Source organism: Empidonax traillii, unplaced genomic scaffold, assembly GCF_003031625.1.
Source record: "Empidonax traillii isolate 1590-97213 ecotype Southwest subspecies unplaced genomic scaffold, ASM303162v1 scaffold113:size1526484, whole genome shotgun sequence".
NCBI classification, from domain to species: domain Eukaryota; kingdom Metazoa; phylum Chordata; class Aves; order Passeriformes; family Tyrannidae; genus Empidonax; species Empidonax traillii.
In genome coordinates, this window is record NW_020955306.1 from 804569 (window position 1) to 820212 (window position 15644).

General features: G+C 36.0%; 1 protein-coding gene across 1 annotated transcript in view; it reads left to right on the forward strand.

The window, feature by feature from the left end:
• CCDC102B (coiled-coil domain containing 102B) overlaps positions 1–15644 on the forward strand; it is a 146589-nt gene that overhangs the window by 12623 nt on the left and 118322 nt on the right. Inside the window, exons 2-4 of the mRNA XM_027882879.1 lie at positions 4627–5247; positions 6926–7140; positions 11080–11188. Coding sequence (XP_027738680.1) covers positions 4639–5247; positions 6926–7140; positions 11080–11188 — 933 coding nt within the window. The 5' untranslated portion in view covers positions 4627–4638. The remainder of the gene's footprint in view (positions 1–4626; positions 5248–6925; positions 7141–11079; positions 11189–15644) is intronic.

Here is a 15644-nt window from a genome sequence, read left to right on the forward strand (position 1 = left end):
GTGTTTGTTCTAAAGGATCAATATAACACACATGAGAAGTTTCCCAGATTAATTTACCTTCCCTGCCATTGGTAGAATGTTTGTGATGTGATGTACCATTGTTTGACAAAAAAATGGCATGAATATACGATTTGTTTTGCCAGAACTTTTGCCACTGGGCATCCTTTCCTGTTGAAATGACCTTGATAGCCTATTGAAATAAATTTTAAATCCCAGCCATTCTTGTAACCAGGTAGTCATTCTGCCTCAAAGTTTTGTGTAAAATTTTTCTACTCAAATGATCAGCTACTTGATTCTCTGTTGCCAGGATTTTTAGGGATCAGATAACTAGATACGTTTTTATGGATATGTTCTCAGATTGAGCTTTATTGTAAATCACTTTCCAGAGTGGTGGTTTTTTTCTTCCATGAATTTCAGTCATTTACTTAGCAATACTTTTTTGTCCTGTTCTCTAGCCACTGGTTGGAACCCTTAAGGGTTACTAATCAAAACCAGCTTCACAACAGGAACAGCCATGCATAATTTGATCTCCTTTTCTTGAATTGATAGCTTGGTAGTTAGCAGCTCTTAGCAAAGAGCCAAGCTTTCAGGGAGTGAGAGTCAGTCACTCCCTCTGTTTTTCCCATAATGACCCTGTCACCCTTGGCCATTTTCTCTAAGCCTTTGTTGGGGTTTTTTCAGTTGAATGGTGAACTGCAGCAATACTATGGAAAATTCTGACTCTCTAGGAGCACTTACAAAAGATCACATACAGTTTCTATGTTTCATTTTGTCCTATTAAATTTAGAGATTAGATAAAAAAAAATTACCTGGCTGACTCTGTAGCAGACATTTTCTGTAAAGACAAAATGCCTTTTAAAAAAGTTTGGATGAGGTCTTAATAATTAAGAGACATGTAAACAAGGATTAAGTCATGCAACTACTAAAACGGTGTTGAAAAATTATCCTCAAGCTGCTGCCCTAGCTACTGAACTGACTGAAAAAGCTGAGTTCAGTGAGCAGGTATTAAGGGGAAAGCACAATACTTCTTTTCTCTCATGGTGATTTTGTTAACTGTGCTACCAAGTGTTAATATGCTTCTGTTTGCCTATAACAATAGCTGGCAATAATAAATCAATAGCTCTTCTTTTTCTTACTGGTGTTCAGGATCATTAAATAAATAAGGAGAGGTTTCAATACAATGAAATGTGGTTTAGAATTATGTTCCTTGTCTTGTTCACCAAATGTCTGTCTTCTATTGTTCTCTGAGAACTGTCAGTGTTCTAACATACTGTCCCCACCCCTCTCATGTTGCTTCACATATTTTTTTATACTTATTTTATGCAGTTAAGAAAAAGTACTCTAAGAGGGAATTTGTGTTCCTTGTTATCCTTCAGTTGTTAAAAATGGAGCTATCAGAAAGTTTCACTGAACAGAAAACCCCCACTTTCATCCAATTCTTTAAGTTTGTCTTATCTTTCCATTGAATTATCTTTTATTAAGTAATTATGCTCACTGAGCTCCATTTTCTGTGCTAGCTAGTCTGGTGCCACAAACTCAAACTAGCAACTTGAAAACTAGCTGCATACAGGTTTCTTTTTGTCAGTTTTCAGACTTTCTGATGTTTAGAGATCCTTGTCCAATAATATTAACATATAACTTTCGTCTTTAATTATCTTTAACATACAAGTTAGAAATGATTCTTGTTCTCCCCTGGAACATATATGGATATTCTATAGATGAGGCCTTTCTGAGTTCAATGTAGATATATGAAGTTTTACAATTAAATACTTTTCTATGAGCTGATTCTGTACCAGAGAAGAGAGGGAGTTTTTTTAATATTTCACGATAACTATGGGGATCATTAAAGATTCAGTATCAACTGATTCAGTATTAAACACTCTTCATTTGGACTAGTTTTTAATATTATTGCACTAGTGCAATATTTTTTAAGAACATGAAAGAGTAGATCAGTATGAAGTGCAAAGAAAATAAAATAAAAAGGCACATCCTAATCATCCCCTCAGAAAAGTGAGATTTTTGACCATTTCAGAACTTTTACAAAGATCAACACATTTTTCTAATTTTTAAATCTTTTCTTCCTTTCAAGAAAAATATTTTAGGCTACTTTTTTAAAAACAGTTATGAGCACATATCTTAATAATTCATAGTTTTAAGATAATTCCTGTTACCAACAAATATTTCTATTATCTTGTGTTTTAATCCTGAGTCAGCCAGCCACTGAAATGGGTTATGTTGAGATCTGTGTCTTGTAATGAAAAAATTATATCACTCTACGTCTTGTAATCTTAAAGGGGATTTCTACAAAACAGTTTTTATATTTTCTGAAGAGCACATAGGGAAGTTAAGACTCATAGAAACATCTCATTTTCCTTATCACCTTGGACTGAGCCAGCACTTCTGTTTTCTGGAGAAGGAACAACTTTTTTTAATTCTTAATTTTTTGGGAATTTTAGGTACCGAGTTGGAATCATCTATCCATGATGAAAAGTGCAGTCAAACTTCAGCCTGTCATAAAACTATTAGAAGGCTAAGAGACTATTAGCTTGTACAAGCTTACTTCAAATATTACTACTGTAAGTTTGATTTGACTGGTAGTGTCCCAGCCTCAATAGCACTTGAGCCATCACAGTGGAGATGAGCAAGAATTCATGACAAGTGGCTCTTTTTTTCAGTCGGTTACAGTTAAATCGCTTCACGCCCACAATGAAACCACAGCAAGAAGATATTCTGATTCATGAAGGTTTCTCAGGTCTTTCACAGTTTCAGCTAAAGGAAAATATTTCCATTCTTATCTCTCCAAAGATTTGTAAACTTCGCATTCCCCAAATTTTCCCTTCTTTTAGTGAATATGCAAAGCTGCTAATTAAATCCATTAAAAAATCTACTGATTATGAAGAGTGTAATGAACGTTTCTGTAGATATAGATAGTTTGGAAAAAAAAATTAAGAAAAAATTTAAAACCTCAAAAGTTTAAACTATTTCATTATATGTTTATTCCATTATGTAATATATTTATATATATTATTATATATATAAAATTTACTGTAGTTTTGTTTGTTTGTTTCATTAAAATTTTAGGAAACAAAGGCTTTACCACAACCCAGAAGTTAAATTAACAGCTTACTGCAAGAGTTTAATATTTAGTCATTTTGGCTCTACTGAGCTTTATACAAAATTGTGGGTGGCAATATCTTTGTATTTTGGATAAGGCATATTCAAATTAAGCAGCTGGAAGTGGGTCAAGAAACAAAAAAAAAGACTTAACCTTGATGAAGCTTTGGCAGCAGCTGTGTTACATCTGTGTAGTGTTGCTGTGGGAGTTGGTGCTGAAGGGAGTTTGGAGTGCTTTACTATCTTTTTCCTTCTCTCATATCCATACTTCACTACAACAGTTCTCTATAAGCTTCTAACAAGTTGTAAATAAATACCCTGGAAATCATGGAAAAGTTAAAACCAGCTGGAAAATTGGAACAAAACCTGCAAAAACATCTATTTAGCTGAAGTGAAACATGACTGAATCTCAGTGCCAAAACTATCTACTCTTAAGAATTTTATTTGCAGCATTGACCTTCTACATTTCAAATACAGGTGTGAACACTAATTGCTGTAACAGATAAACATGATTTTTTTTTACAAATGGATATTGGAATATAAGAGCAATTTCTGTTCTACTTTAAACAACTTAGTCTTCTGTTGAAATAGCAAGCTTTTTAGGTTTGTTTGTTTATTTGTTTGTATTTTGTTCCTTGTTTGTTTTTTTTGTTATTGTTTTTAAGATAAACAAGAGGGGTAAAAACAAGGAGGTATAAGTGACTAGCCTCTACAGACTGTCCACATCAGCATTTTCTCAGCACAGGAGAGGGAAAGCAATTTCTGAGATACTGTTTTTCCTCTGGCCAAATGAGTAATAAAAATTGAAAAGCTAAATAGTGAATAGGAAAGTAATAAGATTTGCTAGCAGAGTCATATCATCACAAGGTAGGCCGTACAGTACAGTAAGATAGTGCTGCATTTTCAAGAATATTGTAAGAATATAGTACTTGTAAGTCTTATGGAATGTAGACAACAAAAGAAAGCTCCCTGTAAAAATGCTTGATTTTTCTCATGAAACAAAGAAAATCCAGAGGTTGGGGGGGGGGGGGGGGGTGTTGATCACATTTTTCCTTATGTATGCAAATTACAAGGTAAGTTTTCCTAGTATGAAATTCCACAGTTTGGGGAAGAAAGCAAATGAATTTTGTTTGTAGTTCTAGACAAATAATTTCCTCTTACTAGATATTTAAAATATATATTGATTCAATTTAATCTTGTCTTGAAGGAAGAAAGCTTTTGTCTGGTTTCTTTCGATTCAAAAAATTTTTGACAGCACAATGATTATTTAATGACACTTCCTTCGCTAGCAACTCCTAGCCAAGTAATAAGTACGTCTGTTTATACTGTACTAGAAAAGTATTACATAAAAGATTTTTAATAGCTGTTTCTTGTTGATTAAGCACATTTCTAAAACATGAACAGCATTATTAAAATTAACTCATTATTATAGTAGTAAAAAAACCCTACTGTTGGAGGTTATTCATATAATCTGAGTAAAGATAAATTATTGTCTGTCTTTGTCTTTTTTAGGAGTGAAATTAGATGATGAATCAAAATATGAACTTAGGCTCCATTCAGAAACAAATAGAGGAGACACACATTTTTGGGACCCAACCAAGACAACCTTATAAATTAGGTGGAGGTTGCCAACCAGGTGACCATCTATGTAATTTAAACCTGCCATCTCAAAGTTTCTACCCATATTCATCTCATTATACATATATGCATATGAATTACAGCAGTGATTGGGAAATTTTTGAAGCAGTAAAAATTCAGGAATTGGAAGAAGTCAAAGCCAGAGCTGCCCAAATGGAGAAGACCATGCGCTGGTGGTCAGATTGCACTGCTAACTGGCGAGAGAAATGGAGCAAAGTTAGAGGAGAAAGAAATAAAGCCCAAGAGGAAGCAAGGCAATTGAGAATCAAATTAGACAGTGCGATAAAAGAAATAAGTATGCTTAAAAAAATAAATCAAAATTTAATAAGTGAGAAGGAAAACTTAGAAAATGGAACTGGCTGGAAAACAGAATGCAGTTGCTCAGAAATATATTATGGTAAAAAAGACGGAAACCTGTTAACATTTCTGGAGACAGAACCTGTGAAAGAACTGAGCAAAATCATCAAAATTCCTGCGACAGAAGACACAAAGAAGGTAAAGAATGGGGAATCTTTTTTTGGTTCATGAAGAAGCAGCAGAATATGGGATTTTTCAAGCATTTTGACCAAAATGCTGCCTCATCCATTCATTGGCAAAACCATTTTTCTTCACCAATCTAAATATTCTTAATACAGAGAAATACAGAAAACAGTTCATACCCACGCACTCTGACTAAACACTTAAGTAACAGAGGCAGACTATTCTCTCCAAGAGTATTGCTCTTACTCTTATGTTTTATAGTAACAGATTAGCTCTGTTGGCTGAATTCATCATGATCTGTGTACTCACTTTTTTTTCCCCTCCAACAAAAACCAAACTAGATTCTTGGCTTCTAAAATAAAGCCATTTAATTCTCTCTGAACTTCAGAAGCATGGGAAGAGGTGAGGCAAAGTCTTCTGCAAATTAGCAAGAATTTTTGTTTGATAAGGAGGGCAACTAAATTGTGGCATATAACTAAACTGTCAGGTACAGGCATTGTCTAGTCAGCTCTCAGTTCTACACAAAAGTTCTATTCATCAAAAATGGAACTATTTATGCATGTTTCACCACCTTTATTTCTGTGCCTTGGCATGCATTGTAAATTCTCCATAGACAGCATCATGTCAAAACTGTATTTGTTGTCTGATAGACAGCAGTTGTAGATATAGGTAATTTTTTCATATTGCATAAAAATGGTTTTGCCTAGATTGTAGTACACTGGAAATTTTTTACTTAAGGGAAATTGTTGGGATTTTAGATCTGAATGTGTTCTGTTCAGAATTTTTATTCACTCAATAATGCATATAAATGATATTAAATTCCTGTGAAATTTGAAAAAAAGTGTTTATAAAAAAGTGTATAGTGTTATTATGGAGAACAAATTTTGGAAAAAAATGCTTGTCTTTCATATTTTTGGGCAGAAAAATGTGCCACATGAAGGAAATAACACTAAATATATTTTAACTATTTCTCTTTGGTATAAAGTAATTTCTACTTAAAAGCTGAAACATTATATGTGAATGGAAAACAGTGGTTTCTAGTATTTTCTGATGTAAATTTTGATTATTCTTCAAAAAACTCAAAAGAACAGAGTGATATGAAATAGAACTGTTAGTAATCTGCTAAAATGACATTAGCTTTTAAACACCATTCATCAGAAGTGGTAAAACAATTATATTTATAAAGGAAACTTGCTTATAAGAGACATTCAGTCTTCCTAACAATTGTGTATTTTTTTAATTATTTTTCCTAGGTGTTTAATTAGTTTTGCTGATTTTTTTATGCAAAACATGTATCTTCAAAATAGATATTTATATACTTTGCTCCTTATGAGAAAACCAACACAATTTACATTAAAAGTTTGAGTCTATAAAGCAGAGTTTCTTAATATATTATTTATATGCATAACTTGCATTCTGGGTTTCTTTAATTCCAGGATTCCATCTTCACCATAGTTATATCCAACAAATGATAAATGGAATCTATTTCTTTAGTAAAGACACACTAGAAATATTTTTGGATATGAAGCTTCTATTAGAAGGTGTGAGACATGTCACAAAATTGCAGTGATTCAACTTTTTTCTCCTATGTGACTTAACTGTCAGGAAAAGTCTGGATAGGCCCTGCAGGAATCATCTTAGACTTTCCCCTTCATTTATGTTTTTCTCAGATGTCATATTTTTGTTTTCTCAGGATGCAGAGGCAAACAAAAACCAAAGCAATCACAATAAAAAAATCATTCCAAAGCCCCCTGATTTCTTCCCTGATGGACTTCCCAGTATCTATTTGGAGGAACCTAAAAAAAGTTTGGACACTAAAGCTAAGACAACTGAGAATGACTTAATACATGTTTCAGTCTTACATTTGCATTTGGCTGAGATTAAGAAAATCTTACAGAAGGAAAGAGAGTAAGTACAAAATACATCCTACTTGGAGAAATCTCTATTAAAAATAAAGGGGTTTAAGACACTTTCTAATATAGATATGGTGATTTCTGCACTTATAGCTCGTATGTTCTCATTTCTAAGCTTTAACCATTGCTATTTACAAGGCTGTGATAAAAATTTAGAGAGAGAATTCAGCATAGTGACTATGTGATTGTAATTTCAAAGTCAGTTGAAGTTAATCTGAAAATTGAAATGAAGAAAACTCTGTTTGTTGCAAATATATGCAACAGTCTCAGTTCATAGAGTGTAATGGTAAACTTTTTTGAAGAATTTTGTTCCTTTAAATTTCCAACTAGTATTTAATGTGTTTTGTTATAGAAAATAGATAGCTGTAGAAAGCATACAATAATTCTTTACGTGAATCATATGGCAGAAGATGACCAGAAGTATGTTCTCTCTCCTTAAAAAGTGTTTAGGTTTTTTGTGGAAGTTATATATATATATATATGTATATATATGTGTGAGTTAAGAAACTAATACCTCACATATCTATTTTTCTCTGATTGAGACATGAAGGGTCCTAGGTGTTTCATCTTTCAATGGCAATCAAGGATACATATATGAATATGTATGTATAATAATTTTCTTTTTGAAACATGATAATTTTTCAACTCTTGTTTTTAATCACTTTTTAGGCAAAACTTTTATAAACCATCATTCTGCCTACTGGTTCTGGTTTTGCTTTGTTTGTTCACATGCTTCTCTAGCTGATTTGTAACTGTATTTCAGAGACACACATTTGCCGTTTATGCCTGAATGTATTCTGACTGGTATAAAAAATAAATTTACTGGCACAGGGTAAGAATTGAGGCATATCTAGAACATGTAATAAATATGTGGCTGTGCCAACCTCAGGCAGCAAATGCTCACAGAGCAGTGATTTCCACATAACAGCAGGCATTGATATAACAACTCCAGCTCTAGGTCAGTTTAGGCAGCATTTCCTCTGTGTAAAAATGTTATATTAGCAGAATATACGCAACTTCACAGTATGAAGCAATTTTATTTGACAATGCACACAGTGAATAGCTAGGAATAATGTTACTTGGAGAAGTGTTACCATAGCCACTGGTCTCTTGAGATAGCTGGTGAATATTCATTGGGCAGGCTGTCATCTGCTGGCTCAGAAAGGGTTGATCTCTGCTGCTCGATGGAATTGACTGATTTTGCTGATTTTCCATCTTCAGATTCCCAGTTTTCCCTCTTACATTTTATTCTTGTCCATAATAGTAATTTTGCTCCTGGATTCTGGAGCTGTTAATAATGTCTATCTCAGCAATCTCACCTCTGCATGTTTTACTTCTCTTATCTTGCACAGCTCTAGCTTAAGTACTTTCTCTCAGCTTTTCCCTCACAACTTCACAATTTTCTCAGTGAACTTGAGCCAAGGGCACACACAGCTGTGCTTCATCTAAAGCAAGCAGATCACAGACAGCTTGAACCCCAAGGCCAAAGGTTACTTTGGCAGTCAGTATGATACTACTCATAGACCAGAGGACTACCCAGCAGAGTTTTCTGGTTTACATGCAGTACTCTGAACTGTGTCTGCATTTTTTTCCAAAGTCAAGTCATCTTAAGCATATCCAGTGTTTGGACTTGCCCCTAGTTACCTATCTAATCTTCCTATAAGATGTTTTGTGTCTTCACCCTGAGAGGACCTATGCCTATTGCATTCAGTTTAGAGCTATCATCAGTAATGCTGATATACTGTTACTTGCACAGATAAGGCTTTGCAAAATACAAAAAGAAAGAAGATCTGAAAAGAGGAAAAAAATAAAACTAAGGGATGAAAGTTTATATTTTGACTTTCAAAAAATGTCAGGATTTGGTTTGCAATATGAAATCACACACCAACGTCCTCTGCTCGGCACTAATAGCTCATATCAAATACATATTTGAGGTCTCACTAACATAAGTGAAAATTAAAAACCTTATGAGTTGTCCAACACATTAAATAATAATTTGCCTAAGGTAGTTATCTTTGGTCATCTTTTGGATCAGTGATCTCATCTAAATGTCTTCTAGTTTTAAGATTGTAATTTATTTCATTTTGAACTTAAAAATGTTTTTTCCTCTAAAATCAAAAGTTCACAAACTACACTCATAGTTAATAATATCAAAGAGGAATTTCTTAGAGCTGGATTGGTAGACTTAGACAGTGGATACAGAAGGTTCTGTCTGAACATCAAGAAATGCTTTTTTTTTTTTTTCCTGTGAGGTGACTGAGCACTGGCACAGGTTTTCAAGAGAGGTTGCTGTGTCTGCATCCTTGGAGAGGTTCAAAAGCCATCTGAACATGGACCTGAAACCAGCTCTAGGCAACCCTTCTTGAGTAGGGGTTTTGAACTAGATGACCTCCTCAGGTCTCTTTCAACCTCAATCATTCTGTGTAATTATGTTATTTAATTACATAATAAGGAGTTAAAATAGCTGGTTAAAAGAGCCATTAAAATGCTCCGACCTTGGTCTTTTTAACTAGTAATATGCTGCTTCACTGATCTCTGCTATAACCTTTCTTCCACTTTTTATTTTCTTTATTAAATAGTAGACTTTATGTAGTCAGGATCAGCTGTTTCATTTAGCAGTATCAGTGGTACCTGATCTCACTTAAGAGGTAATGTAACATAAAATAAAGCTATTATCCTCTAAATAAGCATCTCATACTGGACATTCCTCTTTTACTTTTCAGATTAAACCATTTCTAAGGACTTTCGCTACATTCAATAAAGTCAAAGTATTAAACCCTTTCCACTGTATTAAATGTCCCACTTAATTATTCTTTTGTTTCCCCAATGAAGTCATGATATCATTCCAATGAGATATTCTATTACTTTAGAAGAAAAAATGTTGAGTTGAATTGAATGAAATACATCTTACTCCACTTTGCTTTGTGAATGATGGTGTTTATTTTATGACTGTAATGTTTATGGGAGCTCTAGCTGTTTGCTAGAGAAGATGTGTGATATGCTAAATCTAGGCAGAAAAAGATGATACCTGGTTCAAGAACAAGAAGATATTTCACTGAAGTGGATTGCTTCATTAATGCAGCTAACATTGCTTCCAGGACCTGAGCCAGTCCAGTCAGTGGTAACTCTTGTTATGTCTGTGCAAGCCTGCAGTGTGCTGCACAGAAATGCCCCAGACAAAACCCATCAATACACTTTGCTTTAATAGATGAATTTGAAACCAAATGTTCTCAGAATATAGTTCTAGTCTAGCCTGACAAATACACCTTTAGTAAAAAGGTTGACAAATTCCATTAGCCTCAGAATAGAAAATAACTACAATCTGGCACAAAAGTTTCTTTAATTGCCAGTACTGGAATTTTTTTTAAAACTGTTTCAATTTTATTTTCATTCTACAGGTTTAGTACTTCTGAGCAAAATATTCCATTTTCCTAAAATTCTTAGCATCTTACCTGAAATATAAGTATTTTATTTTTTTTTTTAACATCTAAGGTTGATCATTTTAGTTTCTGTTTTGTCTTCATACTGTATATTTTCTCCTATATATGTATGTTTAAACTAATATTCTGTCTATACCAAATAAAAGTGATGTAATACCCTTTCTTTGAGGATCTTCACTATGTTGCCATAAATTAGGTGACCTGAACCACTAACTGAAGTCAAAGTTCAAATTTTCTTCAGTTTATCTCAAAATTTTATTTTATTAAAATATTAATTCCATACCACTGTATTTCTTTTTTTCTCTGTAGCTATTATTTTTCGTAAATCTTTTGGAATAATTATGTAATGATAATATAGGTTTTTAATAAAAGCAAGATATAGCATTGATAAAGGCAGCAAAATATAACTCAAGCTATGGAAAGGATATTCAAAGTAATTTGTCTTTTGTCAGCTTAAAAATGGTGCAATGCTGAACTTTAAAATACTTTTTCAGAATGAATGCATTTCTGGAGAAAGAAATGGAAAAGATGGAAAATGAATTATTTCTTTATAAATGGAAATATGAAGAACTGAGGCACACCAAACTAGAAAGCCTGAAACAGGTATGTTGGTACTACATCATTTTCACATGGAATAGTAATGGCCAGTCTCTGCAAACGAAGAACCAGGGAAGGTCTTTACACCTTCCAGCCTGCGCATTGGATTTTTTAGGTGAGACACAGTGTGCGCGGAACTGAGCCCACCCTTTAATCCTGAGGTTCATCTGTCGGGGCCAAGCACGCTTGGACGGTGGCAGCGAGGTCCTCAGGACGTAGATGGATTGCCTTACAGTGCTAACGAGCTCCATCTGCCCGGGGAGTGGCCCTGACTGGGAATCGACCCTGGGTCTCTGCAGTGACAGTGCAGCGCCTTTACCCTCTAGACCACCAGGGGCTCCCTTTTCACATGGAATAAGAAAGAGAATTTAGACTTCTGATTTTCTGTGTTGTAGCTAAGAGTAAAATTGTATCCAGGGTTTATGAATGTGATAAATCCAGCATTTATCAATAATTTTTCTGTGTAGTCTGCTGGGGAGGGACCTGATGATGGTGCGTGAAGCCACAGCAGCACTGGTGTGGGGAGTTACGAGAGTGGCACTGGGGTGGCTCCACGGGAAGGGACCAGCTGGAAAAGGCAGGCTCTGGTGTCCCATCCCCATGTGTGATGAGGCTAGTGGCTCTGATGTACAGTAAGCCATGATCAGGGGCCAGCTAAGCTTGTGTTCAGGGACAAGGGGCCCAGGTGAGGCAAGCGGGTGTTCAGGAACCCTGAAGACATAGCCCCTGGGGTACTGAGTGGGCATGGTTGGGGTATCAACCTGGCAAGAAGGGGAGACAGCATCCTCAGAGATGGTGGGGATACCCTGAGATCTAGGCTGTGGCCAAGAGAGGTAAATCCTGCCTAGGGAGAGCCGAGTCCCCGTTCAGGTACAGCTGGCAAGCCCAGAACAAGTCCCATGTCTGTGGGGAGTGCTGGTTTCTCCAACAGTTTGCATGTGGGAGGGAGCTGGGAACACACTGATGGCAGCAGCATCTGTAGCAGCACAGCCTGGGGCATGGTCCACAATGCCAGCTGGGAGAACTGCTGTTGGCACAGCAGAGACCTCAGCTCGGACCCGCTGAGGGAGGATGCAAGTCCCCAGGCCTTGAGCTGCAGGCAGTGCCTGATACCTTCAGGAGGCTGAGGCAAGAGAACAAAGTATCCCTGCCTAAGAGGTGGATGCTGGCTAAGGAAATATGTTGTTTCTTTTAAGCTGGAGGAGGAAGTGAGCAGGCTGGGCAGGTTCAGGGAAAGCAAAGAGGAGATTAACTGGATCATCACAGGGTTCCAAGAGGTAAGAAAGTCTGAATCACACGAGAGGGGCAGCCAGAGACTGTGAGTTTCAAGGTAAATAGAGGCCCATAGTAGGAGGGTTGGAAACTTATGTTTTCTAGCAAATGGAGGAGGGCTCTTTTTCCAGATCAGTTCAAAAGGTTCAAATGCTTGGTAGAAAAGTAGAAGACAGCCACGACTGGTGAGGCATCAGAGCCAGCTTTAACCCAAACCATGTGTTAACATCAGGAAGAAGCAGTAAGTGGCAGTAGCAGGAGGCTTGGCTCCTATGGGAAGAGAAATCCCGTGCCCTCAGCTTGCCTTTTTGAGGGCTATGTGGCTGACTGTGGTCTAGGATTCAGACTACTGCAGACAGATTGCTGAGGTCTATCCTGTCCTCACACTGCTACCCATCCACATGGACACCAGCTGGGGGCGTACTGAGAATTATCACATGGCTCTGGAATTGAAGTTATGGGGACCTAGCTGTTGTCTCCTTGATCCTACAAGCTGTTAACCTAATGAGGATAGCTTTGAACTAGGAAAGCAGGCAATGAGACATTACAGACCATAGTTAAATGAAGAACTGGTGGGCATGTGGAAAGCTTGGGGCTCAGGTTGATAAGAACAAGAAAGACTTCAGGAATGATAAAACAGTGTGCAGTGACACCTGTCTCAAACATTGGTAAAGAAATGCACACACTCTGGAAAAAATCGGGAGAAATTAGAGCTATATGTGGTTATAGGACTGTAACATTGTTGGAACAATTCAAGTACTGTGCAAAGTTCATGCAGCTGGAGTACTATGAAGAACTTCCAGAAACACTGGCAAGGAAGGACTGAGGGGATGGGATCTATAAGCAGCTCAGATCTTTTAAGGTCTCCAGCAGGATGGGGGTTAATCAGACTTGTGACTCATGATCAGAGGAAAAGCTAATAATGGTGTCATTATGGTAGGAGTTCGCTACAGACCCATTGATGGGGAATCAAATAAAGTGTTTAAAGAACCCAAAACTCTGAGTTGTAGACCCTAGTTCTCACGGGTGACTGAATGTAGAGCTACTAGAAAGGAAACATGGCTGTTTCAATCACAGGGACTTCTGGAGGATTTCAAAATAAATTCTTGTGGAAGGTATTGAAAGGGTCAATCAGTGGTGATGCATAGCTGGATCTACTCTTGACTAATATGAAGGAAACTAGTTAGGGTTGTGATGATGAATAATTTCCTTGTCTGTAGTAACTTTGAAATAGCAGTGGTGGTGGTCCTGAAGGAAGTCAGAAAGATGAGCAGCAGAGTATAGACCCTGAACCTAAGGAAAGCAGGACAGTGGCTTAGTCAGGGAACTTTTGGGATCATGGGAGACAGCACAAAGAGGTAAACAAAGGAGCCCACCAAAGCTGGCAGGCCTTGAAGTACAGGATCTTCCAAGTACAACAAATGTTTGTCCTAATGCTCAGAAGAACTGATAGATTTGTCACGAGACTGATTTAGTTTATGAGGGCACTCTTGGTGGAGTTCTGGTGCCAGAAAGCAGTGTACTTTTATGAAGAAGATCAGCCTTCAAAAGAGTAATTTAAGAACATTGCCTGGTTATGTAGGATTGGTGTTAGGAAAGAAATGTTCATTTCAGTCTGTGAGTAGAAGACTAAGAAGTATTTGTGTTGCAGTTTACAGGGTTTAACTTTCAGAACAATGAATTGAGGACCTCTTAGATCCAACAAAACTCAAAATGTGTGTCTTTATAACTAAATATAGATAGTGAATTTAAAATTTCCTATAAATTTAACATCTCAGATTTGGAATAATGCAGAGAATTTAGTTAGCTTTCTTTCATGTTTTGGAAAAGATTTCAAGCAGTCTATTAAATCCCAAGTTCTAGTTAAAAGCTGATGCATCTGTAAATGGAATTTCCTTCATAGATGAACATATGCAGGAACAAATTAACATCTATCTCTCATATTTGAGTTCCTTCAGATTTTAGTTCTCTATTTGCTGCTTGCTCATTAAGAAGGATTCTGGCTTGTTATTTCTGCAAAACAGAGGAAGTCTAGATTTAGTTAATTGTTTTGCTTAAGAAATGTAATCTTTGTACTTTATGAGTGCTGTCAGCAGGAAAAACAAAACAGGAAGTAAAAATTTGCTGAGAATTTGTTGGAGACTGATAGAGAGCAATTTGTATGCATGTGCGTGCATACATACATGTGTTGCTGCTTTTTTGGGGGGAACATGCTCAATTGCTTTAATTGCTAACAGGAGGTGATATTCTGAGCATTCTATTCATTTTCTGAGATTTATAAGACATACCTCTAGTTTTTAAACTACAGAAGAACATTGGTCTTGGTGAATCTGACTAATGGATGAAATCTGACTGTGAATGAAATTACTTAGATTAGTGCGTTTTTTTTTAAGTGAAAACCCTTCCTTTACTGAAAAAAAACCAAATCTTGCTTGCTGACAACACATCTGTGAATATCATTCACTATGTATTACTGCTGAGAAATGGATGCTAGAGCACCATGCAAGATTTTTGACAGTGAAAAATTTGAAAGTGAAATAAATTGCAGACATGTACCAGGCTAAGCATGGAATCTGATTCCTATACACACCTGCAATATTAAATCACAAAGGAATTTCTAGATTAATAACAGATCAATCATTACATCTGGGTTATTTTCATGTCTTTGAGTAAGACTTTTTGATTTTAGTTATGCCTAAATTAATCTGCTATTTCCTTTGGTAGATTGCCTAACAGTCCCACTGGGAATGTGAAAAAAGTGCTTGGTTTGCAAGCGACAGTGCAATAGCAAACTAAATAATTTTTACGAATTTATAGCTCTTCTAGCCTTTTGGAAGTTAGAGAGATTTTGTGGAATAATAGAAACTTCACAGCTGCCAAAACTTGATTACCAGTGCTCCCAGTAACTAATTACTTTCTGTTAAAAGATGAGTATTTACTTTCCTTGGAACAAACTAAATACAGAAAGCCTTGGTGATCTTGATGATCATCTTTTTAAAAAATTATGCATTCTGCATATGTTTGTAAATTGTAAATAAGTTTTCAATGCACTGAGCTAACTGAAAAAAGTAGCAAAGTGGCAATTTATGTTCATGGTAACCATGACCACTATAGACAGCTTTGTGTGACACTGCATTGAATTTGTTTGGGATCATAAATTAGATAATTTTAACAGATATATCAGAAAGCT